General features: G+C 40.7%; 1 protein-coding gene across 1 annotated transcript; it reads left to right on the top strand.

The window, feature by feature from the left end:
* Positions 1-1,809: 1,809 nt before the first annotated feature.
* LOC135542421 (zinc finger CCCH domain-containing protein 15-like) lies at positions 1,810-21,724 on the top strand. The gene is made up of 10 exons (XM_064969342.1): positions 1,810-2,018; positions 2,617-2,712; positions 9,379-9,484; positions 11,752-11,904; positions 12,017-12,117; positions 13,675-13,857; positions 14,185-14,331; positions 14,467-14,568; positions 16,743-16,875; positions 21,461-21,724. Exons 1-10 carry the CDS (start codon positions 1,941-1,943, stop codon positions 21,631-21,633), a joined length of 1,272 nt encoding a protein of 423 aa, XP_064825414.1. The 5' UTR covers positions 1,810-1,940; the 3' UTR covers positions 21,634-21,724.
* The last annotated feature ends 489 nt before the right edge of the window (positions 21,725-22,213 follow it).

Here is a 22,213-nt window from a genome sequence, read left to right on the forward strand (position 1 = left end):
GAGCTTGTCTACTTTATTATCCAGAGACTGAACGTTAGCGAGTAATATACTCGGAAGCGGTGGATTGTGTGAGCGCCTCCTGAGTCAGACTAGTAGTCCACTCCGAATACCTCTTCTCAGCCGGAGGTGTTTTGGATCAGGCTCTGGAATCAGTTAAATTGCCCTGCGGGGTACGAACAAAGGAACCAATTCGGGAAAGCCGTATTCCCGGTCGTAATTCTGATTAGTTACCACCGCTCTGATATAAAAAAGTTATTTCCGGCTGTATGTAATAACAAAAAAATATTTCCTGGGCTGATAATGTAAGAAATAGCACACAAAAAAATGAAATACTGTTCATTAACACGGTACTTCATTCTGTTTATCTGTCGGCCACAGCCTCGATCTCAGGCCGGCCCTGTGTGTAAGCTAACTGACCCTCTCTGCCCATTCATCGCCGTTTACCCGTTGTTGTCTTACCTCTCCCAATCAACACTTTATGCCTTTCTCTGTCAATATGTATACTGTTGTTTAGGGCAGAGCTCATTGTTTTATTTTACTGGAGAGCCCCTAGTCCTGCTCAACATGCCTCAGATAGCCCCTCCCCTGCCCACACATTCCCGAGACCGCACCTAGCTTAACTGGCGCCTCCAGAGATGTAACCTCTCTCATCGTCACTCAACGCCTAAGTTTACCCCCCCCTGTACACGCACCCTACCATACCATTGTCTATACACTATGCCCTGAATCTACCATACCACGCCCAGAAATGTGCTCCTTTTATTCTGTTCCCAAAGCACTAGACGACCAGTTCTTATAGCCTTTAGCATACCCTCATCCTACTCTTCTTCGTTTCCTCTGGTGATGTAGAGGTTAACCCAGGCCCTGTGTGTCCCCAGGCACTCTCATTTGTTGACTTCTGCAACCGTAAAAGCCTTGGGTTCATGCATGTTAACATCAGAAGCCACCTCCCTAAGTTTGCTTTATTCACTGCTTTAGCACACTTCGCCAACTCTGATGTCCTAGCTGTCCGTGTCTGAATCCTGGCTTAGGAAGGCCACCAAAAATTCGGAAATGTCCATCCCCAATTACATTTTCCGTCAAGACAGAACTGCTAAAAGCAGCAGAATTGCAATCTACTGTAGAGATAGCCTGCAGAGTTCTTTCATACTATCCAGGTCTATGCCCAAACAGTTCGAGCTTCTACTTTTAAATATCCATCTCCCCAGAAATAAGTCCCTCACTGTTGCCGCTTGTTATAGAGCCCCCTCAGCTCCGAGCTGTGCCCTGGACACCATATGTGAATTGATTCCCCCCCCTTCTATTGTAAGAATTTGTACTGCTTGGTGACATAAATTGTGGCGACAGGATAGCCTAGTGGTTAGAGCATTGGACTAGTAATCAAAAGGTTGCAAGTTCAAATCCCCAAGCTGACAAGGTACAAATCTGTCGTTCTGCCCCTGAACAGGCAGTTAACCCACTGTTCCTAGGCCATCATTGAAAACAAGAATTTGTTCTTAACTGACTTGCCTAGTAAAATAAAGGTAAAATTAAAAAATATGCTCAACACCCCGGCCGTCCTACAATCTACGCTAGATACCTCAATCCAAGCTGGCGTAGCAGTGCAGACGTGTTTTTGTTCGTCCTCTAGTGTACATTTCATGAATTTGTACGATGTAGCCACGATTTTAACTTTGTGGTTGTGGTATAGAGTGACAACCGTTGAGGAACGAGGACGTTAAACGATGGTCAAAACTCTCCAGCACAGTAGGTGTCGGTAATGCACCATTATGTTGGATGCCAACCGCCCCCCAAAAACACCTAGGAAGAAGAAGAATTACCACTGACATCATTCAGCGTCAACTTGGTAACAAGTTGTCACGGAGTGGCCTGTTAGTACTGCATGTAGCGGTGGCTATCGTAATAGAATAATTCAAAAAAATATAGTTACATCAGTCACTATGCCTCCGAAGAAACCAGTTCAAGCTGCCGCAGGTAGTAAAAAAACGCAAGAAAAGAAGAAGGAAAAGATCATTGAGGTGAAATCCCTTTTGCGCACGAGATCCAAATTACATGGGATAATGCTAAGCTAGTTAGCTAGCTAAGTTACAGTAACGTTCAAATGTTATTTTGTGAAGCTAGTAAGTTAGACGGATAACGTTAGATGCTAGCTAGTTATACCACGTATTGTTGAAAGAACACTCTCCAATCGTTATTTGCTATGTACCAACCCAACGAACGTTAGCGTTCTTATGCTAATCCCTTTTTAAGAACGTGGTAGCTACTGGTAGCTAACTTGTGCTTGCATGATGTAGCTTGTTAGCTGCAGACAGTAACTAGCAAAGGTTACAATCGTATTTATTCGAATTAATGTTAAGTGTAGCTAAGTTGTGTGATCGTCTGTCCACGGCTTGAATTAACTGCTTAGTTAGTAGTTGTAACACAGATGAAAGGTTGGCTAGCTAGTTATCTCACATTTGTCGGTAAAGTTAGCTAGTTAGTCAGCTACTATAACTACTTCGATAGCTAGCGCCAGAAACCTTATTATTTTGTCGTTGAGGTTTCTTCTAGGTAGCCTGCCAACTAACGTTAAGTCCTTTATTAAATTGCTGATATTGAATTTGTTTATCTATATAGGACAAGACATTTGGTTTGAAGAACAAAAAGGGTGGAAAACAACAGAAATTTATCAAGAATGTCTCTCAGCAAGTCAAGCAAGTTCCCGGTAGTAAGGTAAGATTGAGCAGCTAGGCCTACAGTCGTATTGTTTCTCAATTAATTGTCCGAATGACCACTGGCCTGACATGTAATTTCTACAGATATGTTTACCATTAGAACATCAACAATCTATAGCCATAATAACCCGGCCTTTGTTCGTCTTATCTCTCGTTCGAATGTACCTAGTCAGCATACAAGTGTAAGTAAAAACGAATGCAAATAAGTTGGAAATTGTGCTGCTAATGCACATGAAGGCACAAACACATCTCGTAAATATGTTTTTGTTTGGTTATCTTTTGGAAATAAAACATTTTCCTGCAGAAGTTCTAGCTAGGCAGTCTAACATCAGTTAAATATCATACAGTAGGTGTATATTAATAATTATATATTGAATTTTTAATTTATTTTACCAGGCAAGTCAGTTAAGAACATTCTTATTTTCAATGACGGCCTAGGAACAGTGGGTTAACTGCCTGTTCAGGGGCAGAACGCCAGATTTGTACCTTGTCAGCTCGGGGGTTTGAACTTGCGACCTTCCAGTTACTAGTCCAGCACAAGTCCCACAAGCTACTGGTGGCTGAAAACACAATCATCGTGGGATGAACGAGTAAGTTTATACTCATGAGATGTCATCAGAAGTGTCCACTTAATTTGAGGGCTGAGGGGATAGGGTGGGTCTTTTAAGTGTTTGGACCACAACCACAGAAGTGACCACCTGTGCTAATTAGCTATCTAGCATGCTCCAAACACTTGTGTGTAAGCGTAACTCAGGTGTAGTTAGGTCGGATGGAGCCACCCATAGCTGTATGGATCTGTGCAACACTGCTTCAGTAATTGTATATTTTTTATTTGAATGTTTCTTTCTCACTAAGGGCTAAATGTTTTCGAAAGTTGTATCGCAAGCAACGATTATTTACGTTTCTAAACTTCAAAACAGTCGGGATTGTAGGTCACACGAGCCAGTTGTGGGTGACGCTGACAACTGTAAGGAGAAGACAAAATGCTCCCTCGAGTTTTTGAGAGCTAGAGCTAGTCGGAAGAGTGTGTTATGCCAGAATGTGGACAGCTAATGTTAAAAGCAATACGCTGGATTTTACAACACTTAAGGTAGCTACTGCACCCCCTAAGCGTTGCATTTTCTTGGGATTCAATGGACTGCTATAGCATTTGCTAGCCTATCAGGCTGATGAAAAAGGCAGTTTAATAAAAAATGGGCAATATTTCAATCTTATCAATTAAACAATTATCATTTGGGAGAAATTAAGAGTACAGTGACATATTCTATCCCAGGATTGAGTTACATTTTCCTAGCCATATTCCGCGCTGTCCACGTTCTGGCATAGCTCTGTTCCAACTAGAGAAGAAATTTACATAAGTCAGGTTCTTATGGCTACATCAATCTATATATGTTTTCTCGCTAATTTACTTTGAATTGACACATCTAGCCTAATTTTTGACTGGATCTAGCATCTTAATTCTGAGTGTGAACTTCCCACTCTAGTTGCTAATAATAACATATACAGTGGGGCAAAAAAGTATTTAGTAAGCCACCAATTGTGCAAGTTCTCCCACTTAAAAAGACGGGAGGCCTGTAATTTTCATCATAGGTACACTTCAACTATGACAGACAAAAATGAGGAGAAAAAAATCCAGAAAATCTCATTGTAGGATTTTTAATGAATTTATTTGCAAATTATGGTGGAAAATAAGTATTTGGTCACCTACAAACAAGCAGGATTTCTGGCTCTCACAGACCTGTAACTTCTTCTTTAAGAGGCTCCTCTGTCCTACACTCGTTACCTGTATTAATGGCACCTGTTTGAACTTGATATCAGTATAAAAGACACCTGTCCACAACCTCAAACAGTCACACTCCAAACTCCACTATGGCCAAGACCAAAGAGCTGTCAAAGGACACCAGAAACAAAATTCTAGACCTGCACCAGGCTGGGAAGACTGAATCTGCAATAGGTATGCAGCTTGGTTTGAAGAAATCAACTGTGGGGGCAATTATTAGGAAATGGAAGACGTACAAGACCACTGATAATCTCCCTCGATCTGGGGCTCCACGCAAGATCTCACCCCGTGTGGTCAAAATGATCACAAGAACGGTGAGCAAAAATCCCAGAACCACGCGGGGGGACCTAGTGAATGACCTGCAGAGAGCTGGGACCAAAGTAACAAATCCTACCATCAGTAACACACTATGCCGCCAGGAACTCAAATCCTGCAGTGCCAGACGTGTCCCCCTGCTTAAGCCAGTTCATGTCCAGGCCCATCTGAAGTTTGCTAGAGAGCATTTGGATGATCCAGAAGAAGATTGGGAGAATGTCATATGGTCAGATGAAACCAAAATAGAACTTTTTGGTAAAGCTCAACTCGTCGTGTTTGGAGGACAAAGAATACTGAGTTGCATTCAAAGAACACCATACCTACTGTTAAGCATGGGGGTGGAAACATCATGCTTTGGGGCTGTTTTTCTGCAAAGGGACCAGGACAACTGATCCGTGTAAAGGAAAGAATGAATGGGGCCATGTATCGTGAGATTTTGAGTGAAAATCTCCTTCCATCAGCAAGGGCATTGAAGATGAAACGTGACTGGGTCTTTCAGCTTGACAATGATCCCAAACACACCGCCCGGGCAACGAAGGAGTGGCTTCGTAAGAAGCATTTCAAGGTCCTGGGGTGGCCTAGCCAGTCTCCAGATCTCAACCCCATAGAAAATCTTTGGAGGGAGTTGAAAGTCCGTGTTGCCCAGCAACAGCCCCAAAACATCACTGCTCTAGAGATCTGCATGGAGGAATGGGCCAAAATACCAGCAACAGTGTGTGAAAACCTTGTGAAGACTTACAGAAAACGTTTGACCTCTGTCATTGCCAACAAAGGGTATATAACAAAGTATTGAGAAACTTTTGTTATTGACCAACTACTTATTTTCCACCATAATTTGCGAATAAATTCATTAAAAATCCTACAATGTGATTTTCTGGAGAGAGAAATTCATTTTGTCTGTCTTAGTTGAAGTGTACCTATGATGAAAATTACAGGCCTCTCTCATCTTTTTAAGTGGGAGAACTTGCACAATTGGTGGCTGACTAAATACTTTTTTGCCCCACTGTATATTCCAGAAGACTGAACAAACCCTTTACAAGTCAGAATGTTGAATAAACTTCAGTTGATCTTACTCTCCTGGTTGTCCTCTGAGTTCGTCCTTATTACAGGCTATAACTACACCGCTCGCGTCGTGTGCCCGAGCGTTGTAAAATACATGTAGATTTCTATATTATTCAATTATTGCACCTACACTGCTCACGCGCGCCAATGAGCGTCTGCGTTGCCAAGAGCTAAAAGAGAAGTCAGTTCTATTTCTGAAGCAGATCATGCTGAAAGTCCTGCCTCTCCCATCTCATTGGTTTATAGACGCAGGTTTCCACGCCATCTCCTCATTGGTTATACCCACGTGGGTGACTGAAAGACAAAATAGGTCAGTGGCAGTAATCCACCTAATTTATGAAAGTTGCCAATCGCAATATAAAGTCAAGAGAAGAAGAAGCCTGGAAGGTGGAGAGATGACTTGAAATTATTCGGTTGACCGCTCTATATTTGGATTAATTGGTGGAGGAAAAGACCTTGTGCATTTCAGGTATATAAAAAAAATCAATGTTTATATTCCAGGACAAATTAGCTAGCAACAGCAAACTAGCTTAATAGGACAAATTAGCTAGCAAATGCAAGCTAGCTAGCTAAATTGCCATAAATATTTAATACTTTTAAACCTGTCCCCAAATTAATATAATTGGTTCAGAGTTTGTTTTGATATTTTAATCTGAGTGTCGTGATCGTGTGTGGGGTGGCAAAAGACATTTATGCACGATGGTGCACGCGTGCAGCCGGTTTGGGGTCCGTGTTATGCTGTTGGAAATTTGAGACAAAACATCCACAGGAAAGTATTAAAGACATGCTCCGGAACTTTGGCGAAACCTCCCACTAGGCTGGATGTGTCAATGTGCAGTTCATGCATGCATAATAAATAAGCAGAATTAGTCTTGCCTCAATTAGCCACGAAATTCCTAGTTTCAAAGACACTTTTCTGGAAGCTGGGCAGTGCCGTTTCCCCCCACCCAGGGGGCCCTATAGCAATTCGAGCTTCAGCCCTCAGCTTTGAGTGACAGCTAGCAAGATGCACAGACAGCAGAGCGAGAGAGACCAAATATGGGGTACACGTGACGTATGACCTTTTCGCGGCCATTTATTTTAGGAAAAAATATTAATGTAGGCTTTTGGCTTATGTGGCTTCAACTTGTTTAGTAGATACTTCCATTTGAATTTTATCATCCAATGTTGGGACATTGCAGCTCTACATGCTCGTCAGCCTGCAAAGTAAATACTTCTAAGGCAGCTAAGATAAATTACTAAACTAGAAAATGTTAATATACTGAATTTGTGGGCTTGCTTCAGTTGAATAAAAATATTTGTAACTTGGGTTGCAAATTTTGGGGAATATTCAGAGGTGGCACTTTCCATGGGAATTATAAAGGGAATATATGGGAATTAACATAATATATGCAAATTAATATTAATACCATTTAAATGTAGATGTTTTTTGCATTGTATATATTTACCATATAATATGGAGACATAAACCTTTTACATTATCATAAGTAGACATAATTGCAAACGATTAAATCCTTCCAATAGAAATAAATAGATGTAGTTACGAATTGAACTTTAATTAAACGAGTTGACTCTTCACATGGGATGATTTCACTGAACAACAAAAGGGAATATTGAATGATCCCCAATGATCCATCGCATCTCCCAAAAATGTTTTCAACATGCATCTGTAAAATTATAGTCTCGAAACTAAAGCTTTGATTCTCTAACACTCCGGCTTCGAAGTCTTCTCCCTGGACCCCCTCAATGTCCACCTCTTGAACATCAGACGCCGAGGCCTCATCTTCGCTGTCACTTTCCAACCTTTTTGAGGATGGCTCGTTGTCAGGCTCAAACAGCGCAAATTTGCCTGGAGGGCCACCAATTTTTCAGCCCTTGTATTGGTCAGCCTGTTGCGTGCTTTGGTGTGTGTTCCCAAACAAGGACCAGTTGCGCTCTGAGGCGGCTGATGTTGGTGGGATTTGGAGGATGATGGAAGCAACAGGGGAAAGAGCCTCAGATACACAGTGCCTTCCACCAGGTGGCTGATGAGATATGTTGGCACGACTGCAAACATTATGCTACAAAGCACACTTTTAAATACAACAAAACAAACGGAAGCGAGAAGCTTCGGAACTAAGGTTTGAACACATCCTCGTTCGCGTCTCCATCACAACCCCACTTTTGCGCAGCTGAGGCTGGCTATTTAATTGGTAATTAAAGGGGATGCGCCCTATTGGAAGGAGAAGCACTGAGACGGTTCAGACAAATTCAGGGCCGTCACAACATGCATGTGCACAAACACCTGCACGCGGCATCAGCCTCAGGCAAACCGTCATTAGTTGTAAAAACACTGCCACTTAGTGTCGTACTTTTATTATGTTTTATTTGGACATTTTTTCCCCTTTATCTTTTGACCATCATTCTCTCTCACACAGCAACTCCACTCCCACTTGTCTCCAATTCCACATACCAACCCTCAGCTTCCCACAGCCCATCCCATCTATCTCTGCTGTCCACCCACTTCGTGTTTCTACGCAAAGCATATCTTTCAACTATGCTATGATGTTTAAAGTACAATTTCAATCTATCTAATCAAATAGCATCTACAGATTGCATGTTGAAGATAAATACTTTTACTAAGAGTATTAGTTTATTAGTAATTGACTGAGATCTCCAGATCTCCTAACAGTACTATTTCTAGGGTCAATTTTAGATCAATGCTATGCATTTTCAGCCATTCTTGAACCTGAGACCAGAAACAGGCTACCTACCTGAGGGCAATACCAAAATAAGTGGTCCATTGATCCTGTATCCTCACAACAAAATCTGCAGCGCTTCGATTAATTTTTGCCCCAAATATTCAACATTTTGGTGGCAAGAATTCTATATAATAATTTTAGCTGAAAAGCACGAAGTCTTGAATCTTGCGTTGTTTTATATATCAACTCATACACCCTGTACCATGGAATCGGTACATCAAAAATCTCTACCCAACTATTTTGCAATCTGTATGGTACAGTTGTCAACATCCTGGTCCTCAAATTAAACTGGTATACCTTCCTATTTATGCTATTTTTAGATATTTTGTCAAAAATGTCCAATGGCATAGGACCAACAAAGTGGACAATTGGCAGAGTAAGTCCAAATGACACTTTATTCAACATTCTGGCAAAACAAGGCACCTTCTGAAAAATGTAAATGTATGTAAAGCTGACCTAATCAAAATCAGTTTGTCACATGTGCCGAATACAACAAGTGTAGACATTACAGTGAAATGCTTATTTACAGGCCCTAACCAACAGTAAAAAATGTAAGTAAAAAATAGGTATTAGGTGAACAATAGATAAGTAAAGAAATAAAACAACGGTGAAAAGAGTGAAAAATAACAGTAGTTAGGCTATATACAGGCACCGGTTAGTCGGGCTAATTGAGGTAAGCTTAAGCTATAGCTTGCTATTAGGTCAGGAGACCGGCCAACCTGGTTCCTGTTGTGGACTTGTGACTAACTAGATCCTGTTTTCCTAGGTTGCTGCTGAAGGGGACAAGAACAGAAAGGGTGACAAGAAGAAAGAGTTAGATGAGCTGAACGAGCTTTTCAAGCCAGTGGTGGCTGCTCAGAAAGTCGCTAAAGGTGAGGATGGAAATGTCTTCTGTATTCAGCTACAAAGTTTCCTCTGGTACATATATTCTGAAAAATGCTCTGTTTAATATAAAAGGATATTTTGCAACCTTACCCTATTGAATGCTTAACAAACTCCTAATGTCAGTCTTTATCACTGATTAGGTCTATGTGGACTACCCTCTACTGTTTGTCAAGAATTAGAACAGGGCAAAGGTGCAAAAAGTTATTATGATATAAACTGAGCAATTTCAGACCATCTTTATGCACCAGGCAGAAAAGCCATCAAGTGTGCATAGAGTTGCATCATTGCGGTTTTGTGTCGGAGATACTATAAGATATTTTATTTTTAAGTTCTTATTTGCAATGACGGATGTTAAAATTCTAAATTATTCATTCCATTAGTGGATTGTTTTCTCAGGAGGGTTATATCAAGTTTCAATTAACACAATTTGCAATGTTTTCTCTAAGTTGTCTCTAAAGAAAGGTTTATTGCAATGCATCAAATTACAAGATTAACACTAACATGTAAAATAATTTGTAACACCTTTAACAAATTCGATGTTTACTGTTATGTTAATGAAGTTCTTACAGATTGTATTGCATGTTTCAATGAATGAGTTTGTAATAAATGTTAATGTTTATGTTGTACAGTACCAATCAAAAGTTTGGACACACCTACTCATTCAAGGGTTTTTATTTATTTTGACTAGTTTGTAAGTTGTAGAATAATAGTGAAGACATCAAAACTATGAATTAACACATGGAATCATGTAGTAACTAAAAATGTGTTAAACAAATCAGAATATATTTTAGATCCTTCGAAGTAGCCACCCTTTGCCCTGATGACAGATATGCACCCTCTTTGCATTCTCTCAATCACCTTCATGAGGCAGTCACCTGGAATGCATTTCAATTAACAGGTGTGCTTTGGTAAAAGTTCATTTGTGGAATTTATTTTCTCCTTAATGCGTTTGAGCCAATCAGTTATGTTGTGACATTGTAGGGGTGGTATACAGAAGATAGCCTTATTTGGTAAAAGACGAAGTCCATATTATGGTGTGAACAGCTTAAATAAGAACTTTGAAAGGTTCTTCAAGTGCGGTTGCAAAAACCATCAAACGCTATGATGAAACTGGCTCTCATGAGGACCGCCACAGGAAAGGAAGCACCGGAGTTACCTCTGCTACAGAGGATAAGTTCATTAAAGTTACCAGCCTCAGAAATTGCAGCCCAAATAAATGCTTGAGTTCAAGTAACAGACACATCTGAACATCAACTGTTCAGGGGAGGCTGCAAAGAAACTACTACTAAAGGACACCAATAAGAAGAAAAGACTTGCTTTGGCCAAGAAACACAGCAATGGACATTAGACCAGTGGAAATCTGTCCTTTGGTCTGATAAGTAAAAATGTGAGATTCTTGGTTCCAACCGCATTGTCTTCAACCAATGCAGAGTAGTTGAACGGATGATTTCCACATGTGTGGTTCCTACTGTGAAGTGTGGGGGTGCTTTGCTGCTGACACTGTAGGTGATTTATTTAGAATTCAAGGCACACTTAACCAGCATGGCTACCACAGCATTACGCAGCTATACCCCATCCCGTCTGGTTTGGGCTCAGTCCCACTATCATTTGTTTTTCAACAGGACAATGACCCAACATCTCTCCAGGTTGTTTAAGGTTTATTTGACCAAGAATGAGATTGATGGAGTGCTGCATCAGATGAGCTGGCCTCCACGATCACCCAACCACAACCCAATTGAGATGGTTTGGGATGAGTTGGACTGCAGAGTGAAGGGAAAAAGCCAACAAGTGCTCAGCATATGTGGGAACTCCTTCAAGACTGTTGAAAAAGCATTCCAGGTGAAGCTGGTTGAGGGAATGCCGAGAGTGCAAAGCTGTCATGAAGGCAACGGGTGGCTACTTTGAAGAATCTACAATATATTCTGATTTGATTTGTTTAACCCATGATTCCATGTGTTATTTCATAGTTTTGATTTATTTTCCATTCTACAATGTAGAAAATAGTAAAAAAAATAAAGAAACCCTTGAATGAGTAGGTGTCCAAACTTTTGACTTGTACTGTACATAATTTAAATAATTACCCAATATTGTTACCCTGTGTTGGGTTACAATAACAAAAGAGAATAATTTTTTCTTAATGTGTAGTTATTCTATTAAATCCACATAACTGGCAACAGTGGCAGGAAAGACCCTGAGGTAATGAGCGCAAGAAGAAACATTCAGTACTTATTATATTTTCCTCTTAATTCTGCAGGGGTGGACCCAAAGTCAGTTCTTTGTGCCTTCTTCAAGCAAGGCCAATGCACCAAAGGAGACAAGTGCAAGTTCTCCCACGATTTGACACTCGAGAGGAAGTGTGAAAAACGGAGCCTCTATGTTGACAAGAGAGATGATGAGCTTGAGAAAGGTTAGTGTCTTCTAACCATTAGTGTTGTCAGCAGTTAAGAAACTGATAAAAAGCAGAAGCTGATATCTCTGCTGGGTTTTGTAGAGCTGACTATTTATCCTGTTTTGTATAGACACCATGGATAATTGGGATGAGAAGAAGTTGGAGGAGGTTGTGAACCAGAAGCACGGAGAAGCTGAAAAGAAAAAAGCTCAAAGCTCAAAAACTCAAATTGTATGTTTTGGCACATCCCTCTAAGAGCTAAGATTCATCACTACTATACAGTGCGTTCGGAAAATGTTCAGACCCTTTCCCTTTTTACACATTTTGTTACAGCCTTATTCTAAAATGGATTACATGTAAAAAACAAAAAAACAAAAATGGTCATCAATCTACACTCAATACCCCATAATAACAAAGCAAAAACAGGTTTTGCAATTTTACATAAGTATTCAGACCCCTTGCTGTGAGACTCAATTGAGCTCAGGTGCATCATGTTTCCATTGGTCATCCTTAAAATGATTCTACAACTTGGGAGTCCACCTGTGAAAAATTATATTGATTGGACATGAAAGACACACACCTGTCTATATAAGGTCCCACAGTTGACAGTGCATGTCGGAGCAAGCCATGAGGACAAACGAATTGTCTGTAGAGTTCCGAGACAGGATTGTGTCGGGGCACAGATCTGGGAAAGAGTACCAAAACATTTCTGCAGCATTGAATGTCCCCCAAGAACACAGCGGCCTCGATCATTCATACATGGAAGAAGTTTGGAACCTCCAAGACTCTTCCTAGAGCTGGCTGCTCGGGCCAAACTAAGCAATTGGGCGAGAAGGGCCTTGGTCAGGGTGACCAAGAACCTGATGGTCTCTCTGACAGAGCTCCAGAGTTCCTCTGTGGAGATGGGACAACCATCTCTGCATCACTCGGCGGAAGCCTCTCCTCAGTAAAAGGCACATGGAAGCCCGCTTGTAGTTTGCCAAAAGACACTAAATGACTCGGACCATGAGAAACACGATTTCCCTGGTCTGATGGAGTTTGAACTCTTTGGCCTGAATGCCAAGTGTCACATCTGGAGGAAATCTGTCAGCATCCCTACGATGAAGCATGGTGGTGGTGGCAGTATCATGCTGTCAGGATGTTTTTCCGTGGCAAGGACTGGGAGACTAGTCAAGATCGAGGGAAAGATGAACGGAGCAAAGTACAGAGATCCTTGATGAAAACCTGCTCCAGAGCACGCATGACTTCCAACAGGACACCGACCCGAAGCACACAGCCAAGAAGAGTGGCTTCAGGACACGTCTCTGAATGTCCTTGAGTGGCCCAGGCAGAGTCCTGATTTGAACTCGATTGAACATTTCTGGAGAGACCTGAAAATATCTTCAGCGACGCTCCCCATCCAACCTGACACAGCTTTTATGATCTGCAGAGAAGAATAGGAGAAATTCAGAAGTGCCAAGCTAGTAGCGTCATACCCAATAAGACTATAGGCTGTAATCGCTGCCGAAGGTGCTTCAACAAATGTATGGAGTAAGGGGTCTTAATACTTATGTAAATGTAATATTTCAGTTTATTTTCCAACAATTTGCAAAAATGTCAATTTCTTTTTGCTTTGTCATTATGGGGTATTGTGTGTAGATTGAGGGGGGTGAAACAATTTAATCTATTTTAGAATAACGCTGTAAAGTAACAATGTGGGAAAAGTCAAGGGGTCTAAATACTTTCCAAATGCACTGTATATTAGGATACATTGACTTTAGACTGACTTCTGCTTTTGTCGTCTTGTAGGTTTGCAAGCATTTCCTTGATGCCATTGAAAACAACAAATATGGTTGGTTTTGGGTATGTCCTAGTGGAGCTGACACTTGTATGTACCGCCATGCATTGCCTGCTGGGTTTGTGCTAAAGAAAGACAAGAAGAAGGATGAAAAGGAAGATGAAATCTCAATGGAAGAGTTGATAGAGAATGAGGTAGATGTGGCCATTTTTTCACAAATTCAACTTCCTACTTGAGATATTATTATTTGGCCCATATTACACTTAAAGCCACAATGTTTGTTTCAATCGGCAGCCTCGCTACTTTATCCACTCTGAAAGGCATAAAGAGCTATGGATGCCAGAACTGGCTGTTAACTCTGTTAATGTTTGCATTCACTCTGTGACCAACATACTTTAAAAAAATGTTTTTTATCTAACTTGTGACTTATTCAATGACAGTGCTGAGATTGAGATCCTGTGAAGTTTCCGTGGGCTTTTACTGTTTAAGAAATGTTACCAAACAATTACTTTGTCTGTCAGCGATCTGCTCTTGGACCAAATGTCACCCGAATAACTCTGGAGACCTTCTTGGCCTGGAAAAAGAGGAAAAGGCAAGAAAAAGTGGCCAAGGCAGAGCAAGACATAGAGAAAAAGAAAGCTGATTTCAAAGCTGGCAGGTCCTTTGGGGTGAGATTTAATTTTGTTTTCTACCAGAGGACGTTGCCAAAGCTCAAAATAATCATATATTTTGATTGCAGTATCACATCTTACAGATGAGTTGAAAACATTTTAATACTAATATGAGTTGTTGTTGTTGTGTAGGTTAGCGGCCGTCAAGTATTTGAGTTTTGCCCAGATCTGGCTGATGATGACGATGAGGAGGCTGATGACATAAAATATGTTGAGGACGATGATGACTTTGAGGTAAGCCTGATAAAGCAGATTTTTCAATAGGCATGTATCTCAGGATACTCATGAAATCTTTATTGAAGTAGCTTGAGGATGTGTTGGCGCTTCACCAGATTTCATTATCATGAAGTGATACATATGTATAACATTGATACTAGAGGTCGACCAATGATGATTTATCAACACTGATAGCCATTTATTGGAAGACCAAAAAAAAGCCAATACCGATTAATCAGACAATTTTTTAAGTTCATTAATTTATTTTTAATAATGGTAATTACAGCAATACTGAATGAACACTTATTTTAACTTAATATAATACATCAATAAAATCAATTTAGCCTCAAATAACATGTTCAATTTGGTTTAAATAATGCAAAAACAAAGTGTTGGAGAAGAAAGTGATGTTTAGGGTTAGGTACACATTGGTGCAACGACAGTGTTTTTTTTTTGCGAATGCGCTTGTTAAATCATCACCCGTTTGGCGAAGTAGGGCGTGATTCGATGAGAAATTAACAGGCACCGCATCGATTATATGCAACGCAGGACACGCTAGATAAACTAGTAATATCATCAAACATGTATAGTTAACTAGTGATTATGTTAAGTTTATCAAAAACAATCAATCTTATCTTAATGCTAGCTAGCAACTTACCTTGGCTTCTTGCTGCACTCGCGTAACAGCTCGTCAGCCTCCCATGCAGGCTCCTCGTGTAGTGCAATGTAAGGCAGGTGGTTAGAGCGTTGGACTAGTAACCGGAAGGTTGCAAGATCAAATCCCCGAGCTGACAAAGAATTCCCCCCCAACATTCCGCTGAAAAGGCAGCGCAGGATATTCAAATATTTTGGGGAAATATTTAACTTTCACACATTAACAAGTTACAGCAAATGGAAGATAAACATCTTGTTAATCTACCCATCGTGTCCGATTTTTAAAATGTTTTACAGCAAACACAACATACATTTATGTTAGTTCACCACCAAATTCCAAAAAACACACAGGCATTTTTCCCAGCCAAAGATAGTCACAAAAGCAGAAATGGAGAGAAATTAATCACTAAGCTTTGATAATCTTCATCAGATGACACTCATAGGACATCATGTTACACAATACATTTGTTTTGTTCGATAATGTGCATATTTATATCCACAAATCTCGGTTTACATTGGCGCCATGTTCAGAAATGCCTCCAAAATATCCAGAGTAATTGCAGAGCCACGTCATATAACATAAATCCTCATCATAAACTTAGATGAAAGATACATGTTTTACATAAGATTAAAAATACACTAGTTCTTTATGCAACCGCTGTGTCAGATTTTTTTTTTTTACTTTACGGATAAAGCATACCATGCAATAATCTGAGATGGCGCTCAGAGGTACACAACATTTCTCCGCCATGGTGGAGTCAACAGAAATACGAAATTACATCATAAATATTTGCTTACCTTTGATCTTTCATCAGAATGCAGTGCCAGGAATCCTAGTTCTGCAATAAATCGTTGTTTTGTTCGATAATGTCCATTACTGGTGTCCAATTAGCTACTTTTGCTAGCACGTTTAGTTCACATGTCCAAACGCTGGTGCCAGTCCAGGCGAACTCGGACGAAAACTTCAAAAAGTTATATTCCATAAACTGGTCAAATTAAGTAGAGAATCAATCTTCAGGATGTTGTTATCATATATATCCAATAATGTTCCAACCGGAGCATTCGTTTTTGTCTACAGAGTAATGGCGATATCATGAGAAATGCGCCTGACCAGGAACTGGCATTCTGCCAGACCACCGACTCAAATATCTGCCATCCGGTCCCAAATCACACTAGAGGCTTCATTCCACGTTCTACTGACTGTTGACATCTAGTGGAAGGCGTAGGAAGTGTGAACAGATCCATATCTTACTGGGATGTGAATAGGCGATGAGTTGAAAATTAACCAGCCCCAGAATTTCCACTTCCTGTTAGGAAGTTTGCCTGCTATATGAGACTCACAGACATAATTTAAACAGTTTTAGAAACTTCAGTGTTTTCTATCCAATAGTAATAATAATATGCATATATTAGCATCTGGGACAGTGTAGGAGGCAGTTCACTATGGGCACGCAATTCATCCAAAGTGAAAATGCTGCCCCCTATCCCTAAAAAGTTAATCAGTCGACCTAATTGATACTGGTTATCCCTCCCCACAGGTTGAAGATGTTCAGGAGTTCCAGGACATTGATCTAGCCAGGTTTGTTCCAAAGGAAGTTGATAACACCGGGATAACTGTTGCTGCAGTTGACAGATTCACAGCCAAATCGAAGCCAACAAAGGAAACGAATGGTGAGTGTTTGGAATTATTCTGCCAATAAAATGAATGGAAGCCACATCATCCTAGATCTCAAATTTTTTATAGCATTTATCTTTCTATCCCAAATGTTTTCCATAACACGTATATATTGCGTAAAAGTTTTAGGCAGGTGTGAAAAAATGCTTTAAAATAAGAATGCTTTCAAAAATAGACATGTTCATAGATTATATTTATCAATTAACAACATGCAAAGTGAGTGAAAATAAGAAAAATCTACATCAAATTAATATTTGGTGTGACCACCCTTTGTCTTAAAAACAGTATCAATTCTTCTAGGTTCACTTGCACACAGTTTTTTAAGGAACTCGGCAGGTAGGTTGGCCCAAACATCTTGGGGAACTAACCACAGTTCTTCTGTGGATTTAGGGTGCTTCTCGCTCTCCGTGTAATCCCAGACAGACTCGATGATGTTGATATCAGGGCTCTGTGGGGGCCATACTATCACATCCAGGACTCCTTGTTCTTCTTTCACTGAATGCTTGGGATCGTTGTCATGCTGCAGAATACATTTGGGGCCAATCAGATGCCTCCCTGATGGTATTGCATGATGGATAAGTATCTGCCTGTACTTCCAGTTCATTCTGACCAAATCCCCTACTCCATTTGCAGAAATGCAGCCCTAAACTTGCAAGGAACCTCCACCATGCTTCACTGTTTCCTGCAGACACTCATTCATGCACAGCTCCTCAGCCCTTTGGCGAACAAACTGCCTGCCTTCTGCTATAGCCAAATATTTTTACATCAGCCCAGAGCACCCGCTGCCATTTTTCTGCACTCCAGTTCCTGTGTGTTCAGGAATAGTTGAGTCGCTTGGCCTTGTTTGCACATCGAGGGAATGGCTTTTTGTCCGCAGGTCTTCCATGAAGGCCGCTTCTAACCAGACTTCTTGGGACAATAGATGGGTGTACCAGGGTCCCACTGTTTTCTGCAAGTTCTGAGCTGATGTCACTGCTGGACATCTTCCGGTTGTGAAGTGAAGTAAGCATGTGTCTTTCATCTGCTTCAGTAAGTTTCCTTGGCCGACCACTACCAGTCGTGGCAAAAAGTTTTGAATGACACATTAATTTCCACAAAGTTTGCTGCTTCAGTGTCTTTAGATATTTTTGTCAGATGTTACTATGGAATACTGAAGTATAATTACAAGCATTTCATAAGTGTCAAAGGCTTTCATTGACAATTACATGAAGTTGATGCAAAGAGTCAATATTTGCCGTGTTGACTCTTTTTCAAGACCTTTGCAATCCGCCCTGACATGCTGTCAATTAACTTATGGGCCACATCCTGACTGATGGCAGCCCATTCTTGCATAATCAATGCTTGGGAGTTGGTCAGAATTTGTGGGGTTTTGTTTGTCCACCCGCCTCTTGACCACAATTTCTCGATGAGATTAAGGTCTGGGGAGTTTCCAACCATGGACCCAAAATATTGATGTTTTGTTCCCCGGGCCACTTAGTTATCACTTTTGCCTTATGGCAAGGTGCTCCATCATGCTGGAAAAGGCATTGTTCAACACCAAACTGTTCCTGGATGGTTGGGAGAAGTTGCTCTCGGAGGATGTGTTTGTACCATTCTTTATTCATGGCTGTGTTCTTAGGTAAAATTGTGAGTGAGCCCACTCCCTTGGCTGAGAAGCAACCCCACACATGAATGGTCTCAGGATGCTTTACTGTTGGCATGACACAGGACTGATGGTAGCGTTCACCTTGTCTTCTCCGGACAAGCTTTTTTCCGGATGCCCCAAACAATTGGAAAGGGGATTCATCAGAGAAAATGACTTTACCCCAGTCCTCAGCTGTTCAATCCCTGTAACTTTGGCAGAATATCAGTCTGTCACTGATGTTTTTCCTGGAGAGAAGTGGCTTCTTTGCTGCCCTTCTTGACACCAGGCAATCCTCCAAAATCTTCGGCTCCCTGTGCGTGCAGATGCACTCACACCTGCCTGCTGCCATTCCTGAGCAAGCTCTGTACTGGTGGTTCCCCTAAATCAACTTTAGGAGACGGTCCTGGAGCTTGCTGGATTTTCAGCAATTGAACCGCTCTCCTTGAAGTTCTTGATGAGCCGATAAATGGTTGATTTAGGTGCAATCTTACTGGTAGCAATGTCCTTGCCTGTGAAGCCCTTTTTGTGCAAAGCAATGATGGCTGCACGTGTTTCCTTGCGGGTAACCATGATTGACCGAGGAAGAACAATGATTCCAAGCATCACCCTCCTTTTGAAGCTTCCAGTCTGTTTGAACTCAATCAGCGAGTCAGAGTGATATCCAGCCTTGTCCTCGTCAACACTCACACCTATGTTAACACGAGAATCACTGACATGATGTCAGCTGGTCCTCTTGTGGCAGGGCTGAAATGCAGTGGAAATGTGTTTTGGGGATTCAGTTAATTTGCATGGCAAAGAGGGACTTTGCAATTCATCTGATCACTCTTCATATCATTCTGGAGTATATGCAAATTGCCATCATACAAAATGAGGTATCAGACTTTGTCACAAATATTAATTTTCATTCTCGAGAATTTTGGCCACAACTGTACAGTCCTCAACGTTGCTCGTATCTTTGCTTCTTCAAAAGAGCCTGGACAGCACGTCTGGAAGTCCCTGTCTGCCTTGACATTTCTGCCTGGGAGGGACCTTGCTGATGCAGTATAACCACCTTGTGTCTTGTTGCTGTGCTCAGTCTTGCCATGGTGTATGACTTTTGACAGTGAACTGTCTTCACCAACCTCACCTTGTTAGCGGAGTTTGGCTGTTCCTCACCCAGTTTTATTCCTCCTACACAGCTGTTTCAGTTAATGACTGTTTCAACGTACATGTTGAATTGATGATCATTAGCACCTGTTTGGTATAATTGTTTAATCATACACCTGATTATATGCCTTCAAAATCCCTGACTTTGTGCAAGCGTACCTATAAGAATTTATGCTGTTTTGAAGTAGGGTGTTTTGAAGGGGTGGTCACACCTAATATGGATTTGATTAAGATATTTCTTCTGTTCACTCACTTTGCATTTAGTTAATCGATAAATATAATCTATTAACATGTCTATTTTTGAAAGCATTCTTACTTTAAAGCATTTTTTACACCTGCCTAAAACTTTTCCACAGTACTGTATGGCTTTAAACCTCTTTCTATCATACAATTGGCCCTCAGTCTTTTAAAGGGGCAATCTGAGATTCACTTGTTTCTGTTGAAAGCCGGTAAACTCTCAAATTCGTAGACAGACCTAATGATACAAAAAAACGGACTTTCATGAGATTATAGTTTAAAAAGAGATTATAGTTTAAAATTATAGTTTAGGGACAATCTGTAGTTGGTACATATACTTTCAGACTTATGATATGTACCCATTGACTTCTGAAGAATAGCACTTATAAATGCCTCATGAGCTTAAGTTCAGCTGTCATACCCCATCAGAATCCTAAATATAAGCTTGTCTTACTCCTATGTTTGTAAGCGAAGTAAAACATGGTTAAAATGGCACAAGATGTGACTGACATTTTACAGATGGGTTGAGAGTGAAGAGAGGGTTGAAGAGCAGGCTTGAAGCACTAGGCATCTTGTTATGACATGCATTATCTCAATTAGGTCCACAGAATTATGCCTAGGAGAAGCAGCTTCTATGAAGGAACTTTGACTCTCCTTTGAGCTAGCTTACAAGCGTGTGTGTACAGCGGCACCAGAATTAAAAACACGTTTTATCTTTTTTGTAATGAATAAATCCAATGTGAAATGTAATAACTAGGCCTATAGTAATCTTTAAGTAGCATTCAAAAAGTTAATCCATTCTTTTCTAGCTAATAAAAAAGCTCCCGATCTTCTCACGGTTTTAACATCAGTACAGTAGCCTATACTTTGGAGGGGGAAGGGCAGGGAGCCTGCGCGCACACAATGACAAATATTTTCAGCTTGCAGGGCTAGAAAAAAATGCCTGGAACGTAAAATGTTATTAACTGATTTCCATTCTTTTTAAAATAACGATTCTGTTCTGGAGTATGGATCACTTTTGTTCCCGGGTCCAATTCTGTTACTCAATGAAATTTTTCTGTTCCCTGAAGCGGTTCCAACCCCAGTTTTAAAACTATCATTTTGATATCATGGATGGTCAGTCCTTGCATCCATAGCTCTGTTTATGATTTTGAGTGAATTCCAGCCCCATCCCATATCTTTTTGCTGAAATGGGCAGGGAGAATGCTTTGTTTCAACTGAGGATTTCCCCTTTTAAGCGTATACAGTGTTTGTTTGTAAGCAATGTAATTGTAAACAATGGCGTAAAACAAGTTTATTTTCGGTTCTGATGGGGTATGACAATTTAACTAAACTCATGGGAATTTATAAGTTAAATTCTTCAGGAATCAATGGCTATATAAAATTATTTTTAAATCCAAAAATGTCCATTCTGATCCCATATGCCCCTTGAACAAAGTTGAATGACTCTCTTGACACGTCACCTACCATTGCAATTTCATTCATGGGTCACAGCACAGATGCTGCGTATATATCTGATGCCTTTGACTGAGCAGATGTGATGTTCTGAACCTGTGCCTTGCGCCCTCTCCCAGATGACCAGCTGAACGGGGCTTGTGGAGGTGTGGAGGAGAATGGTCACGATGGGGAAGACGAGACTCTCGACAACAAGGAAGCAGAGCCCGTGCCTGTGGACGAGAACCTTTTCACTGGCGAGGACCTAGACGAACTGGATGAGGAACTCAACACACTGGACCTGGATGACTGACAATGATGACTTCTAGTAGAACAGTGCCTCATGGACTATGAATAAGAGATGACTAAAACAGATTCACAATAAAACATCCTGATGCTCACACCTTGTTGCTGCTGCAGTTTCTTTCCCCCCTTAGTGGTCCTGATTGCTAAGAGAGTGAAAAGGATTTGAGAGGGGGTACATCTCAAACTGTATGGTCTTGAAACTGGTTCATGTGAAATCGCCAGTTCTTTCTGGCTGTCCTGAATCCTGTATATTGATGTTGTGTTCTATCGTATAAGCATCCTCCTGACTTTTGTTATTAGACCATACCATGACAGATTGTGCAACTCCTTTCGAGCATGTACAAGGAAGGGGGTTCTAGTGTAAAAAAACCTGATTGAATTAAGTACAATTCCATATTCATGCAATTAATTATTTTACACTTTTGGAATCTGCATATATTGAGTTTTACAGAATAATGACCCATGACGTAGAGACCTCTGGGAATACATCATGGGCCCGGTTTCCCGACCGCTGGAATTTAGGCTTATGAGTGTTTTTAACAATGCGTCTTTCCTACAACGGCCGACAATGTAATATGGTTTCCCAA

Source organism: Oncorhynchus masou, chromosome 6, assembly GCF_036934945.1.
Source record: "Oncorhynchus masou masou isolate Uvic2021 chromosome 6, UVic_Omas_1.1, whole genome shotgun sequence".
NCBI classification, from domain to species: Eukaryota; Metazoa; Chordata; class Actinopteri; order Salmoniformes; family Salmonidae; genus Oncorhynchus; species Oncorhynchus masou.

Coding starts and splice junctions, on each gene's coding strand:
- LOC135542421 (XM_064969342.1), top strand. CDS start 1,941: ATGCCTCCGAAGAAACCAGTTCAAGCTGCCGCAGGTAGTAAAAAAACG. Junction 11,905..12,016: donor AGATGATGAGCTTGAGAAAG/GTTAGTGTCTTC, acceptor TGTTTTGTATAG/ACACCATGGATAATTGGGAT. Junction 14,569..16,742: donor AGGACGATGATGACTTTGAG/GTAAGCCTGATA, acceptor CCCTCCCCACAG/GTTGAAGATGTTCAGGAGTT.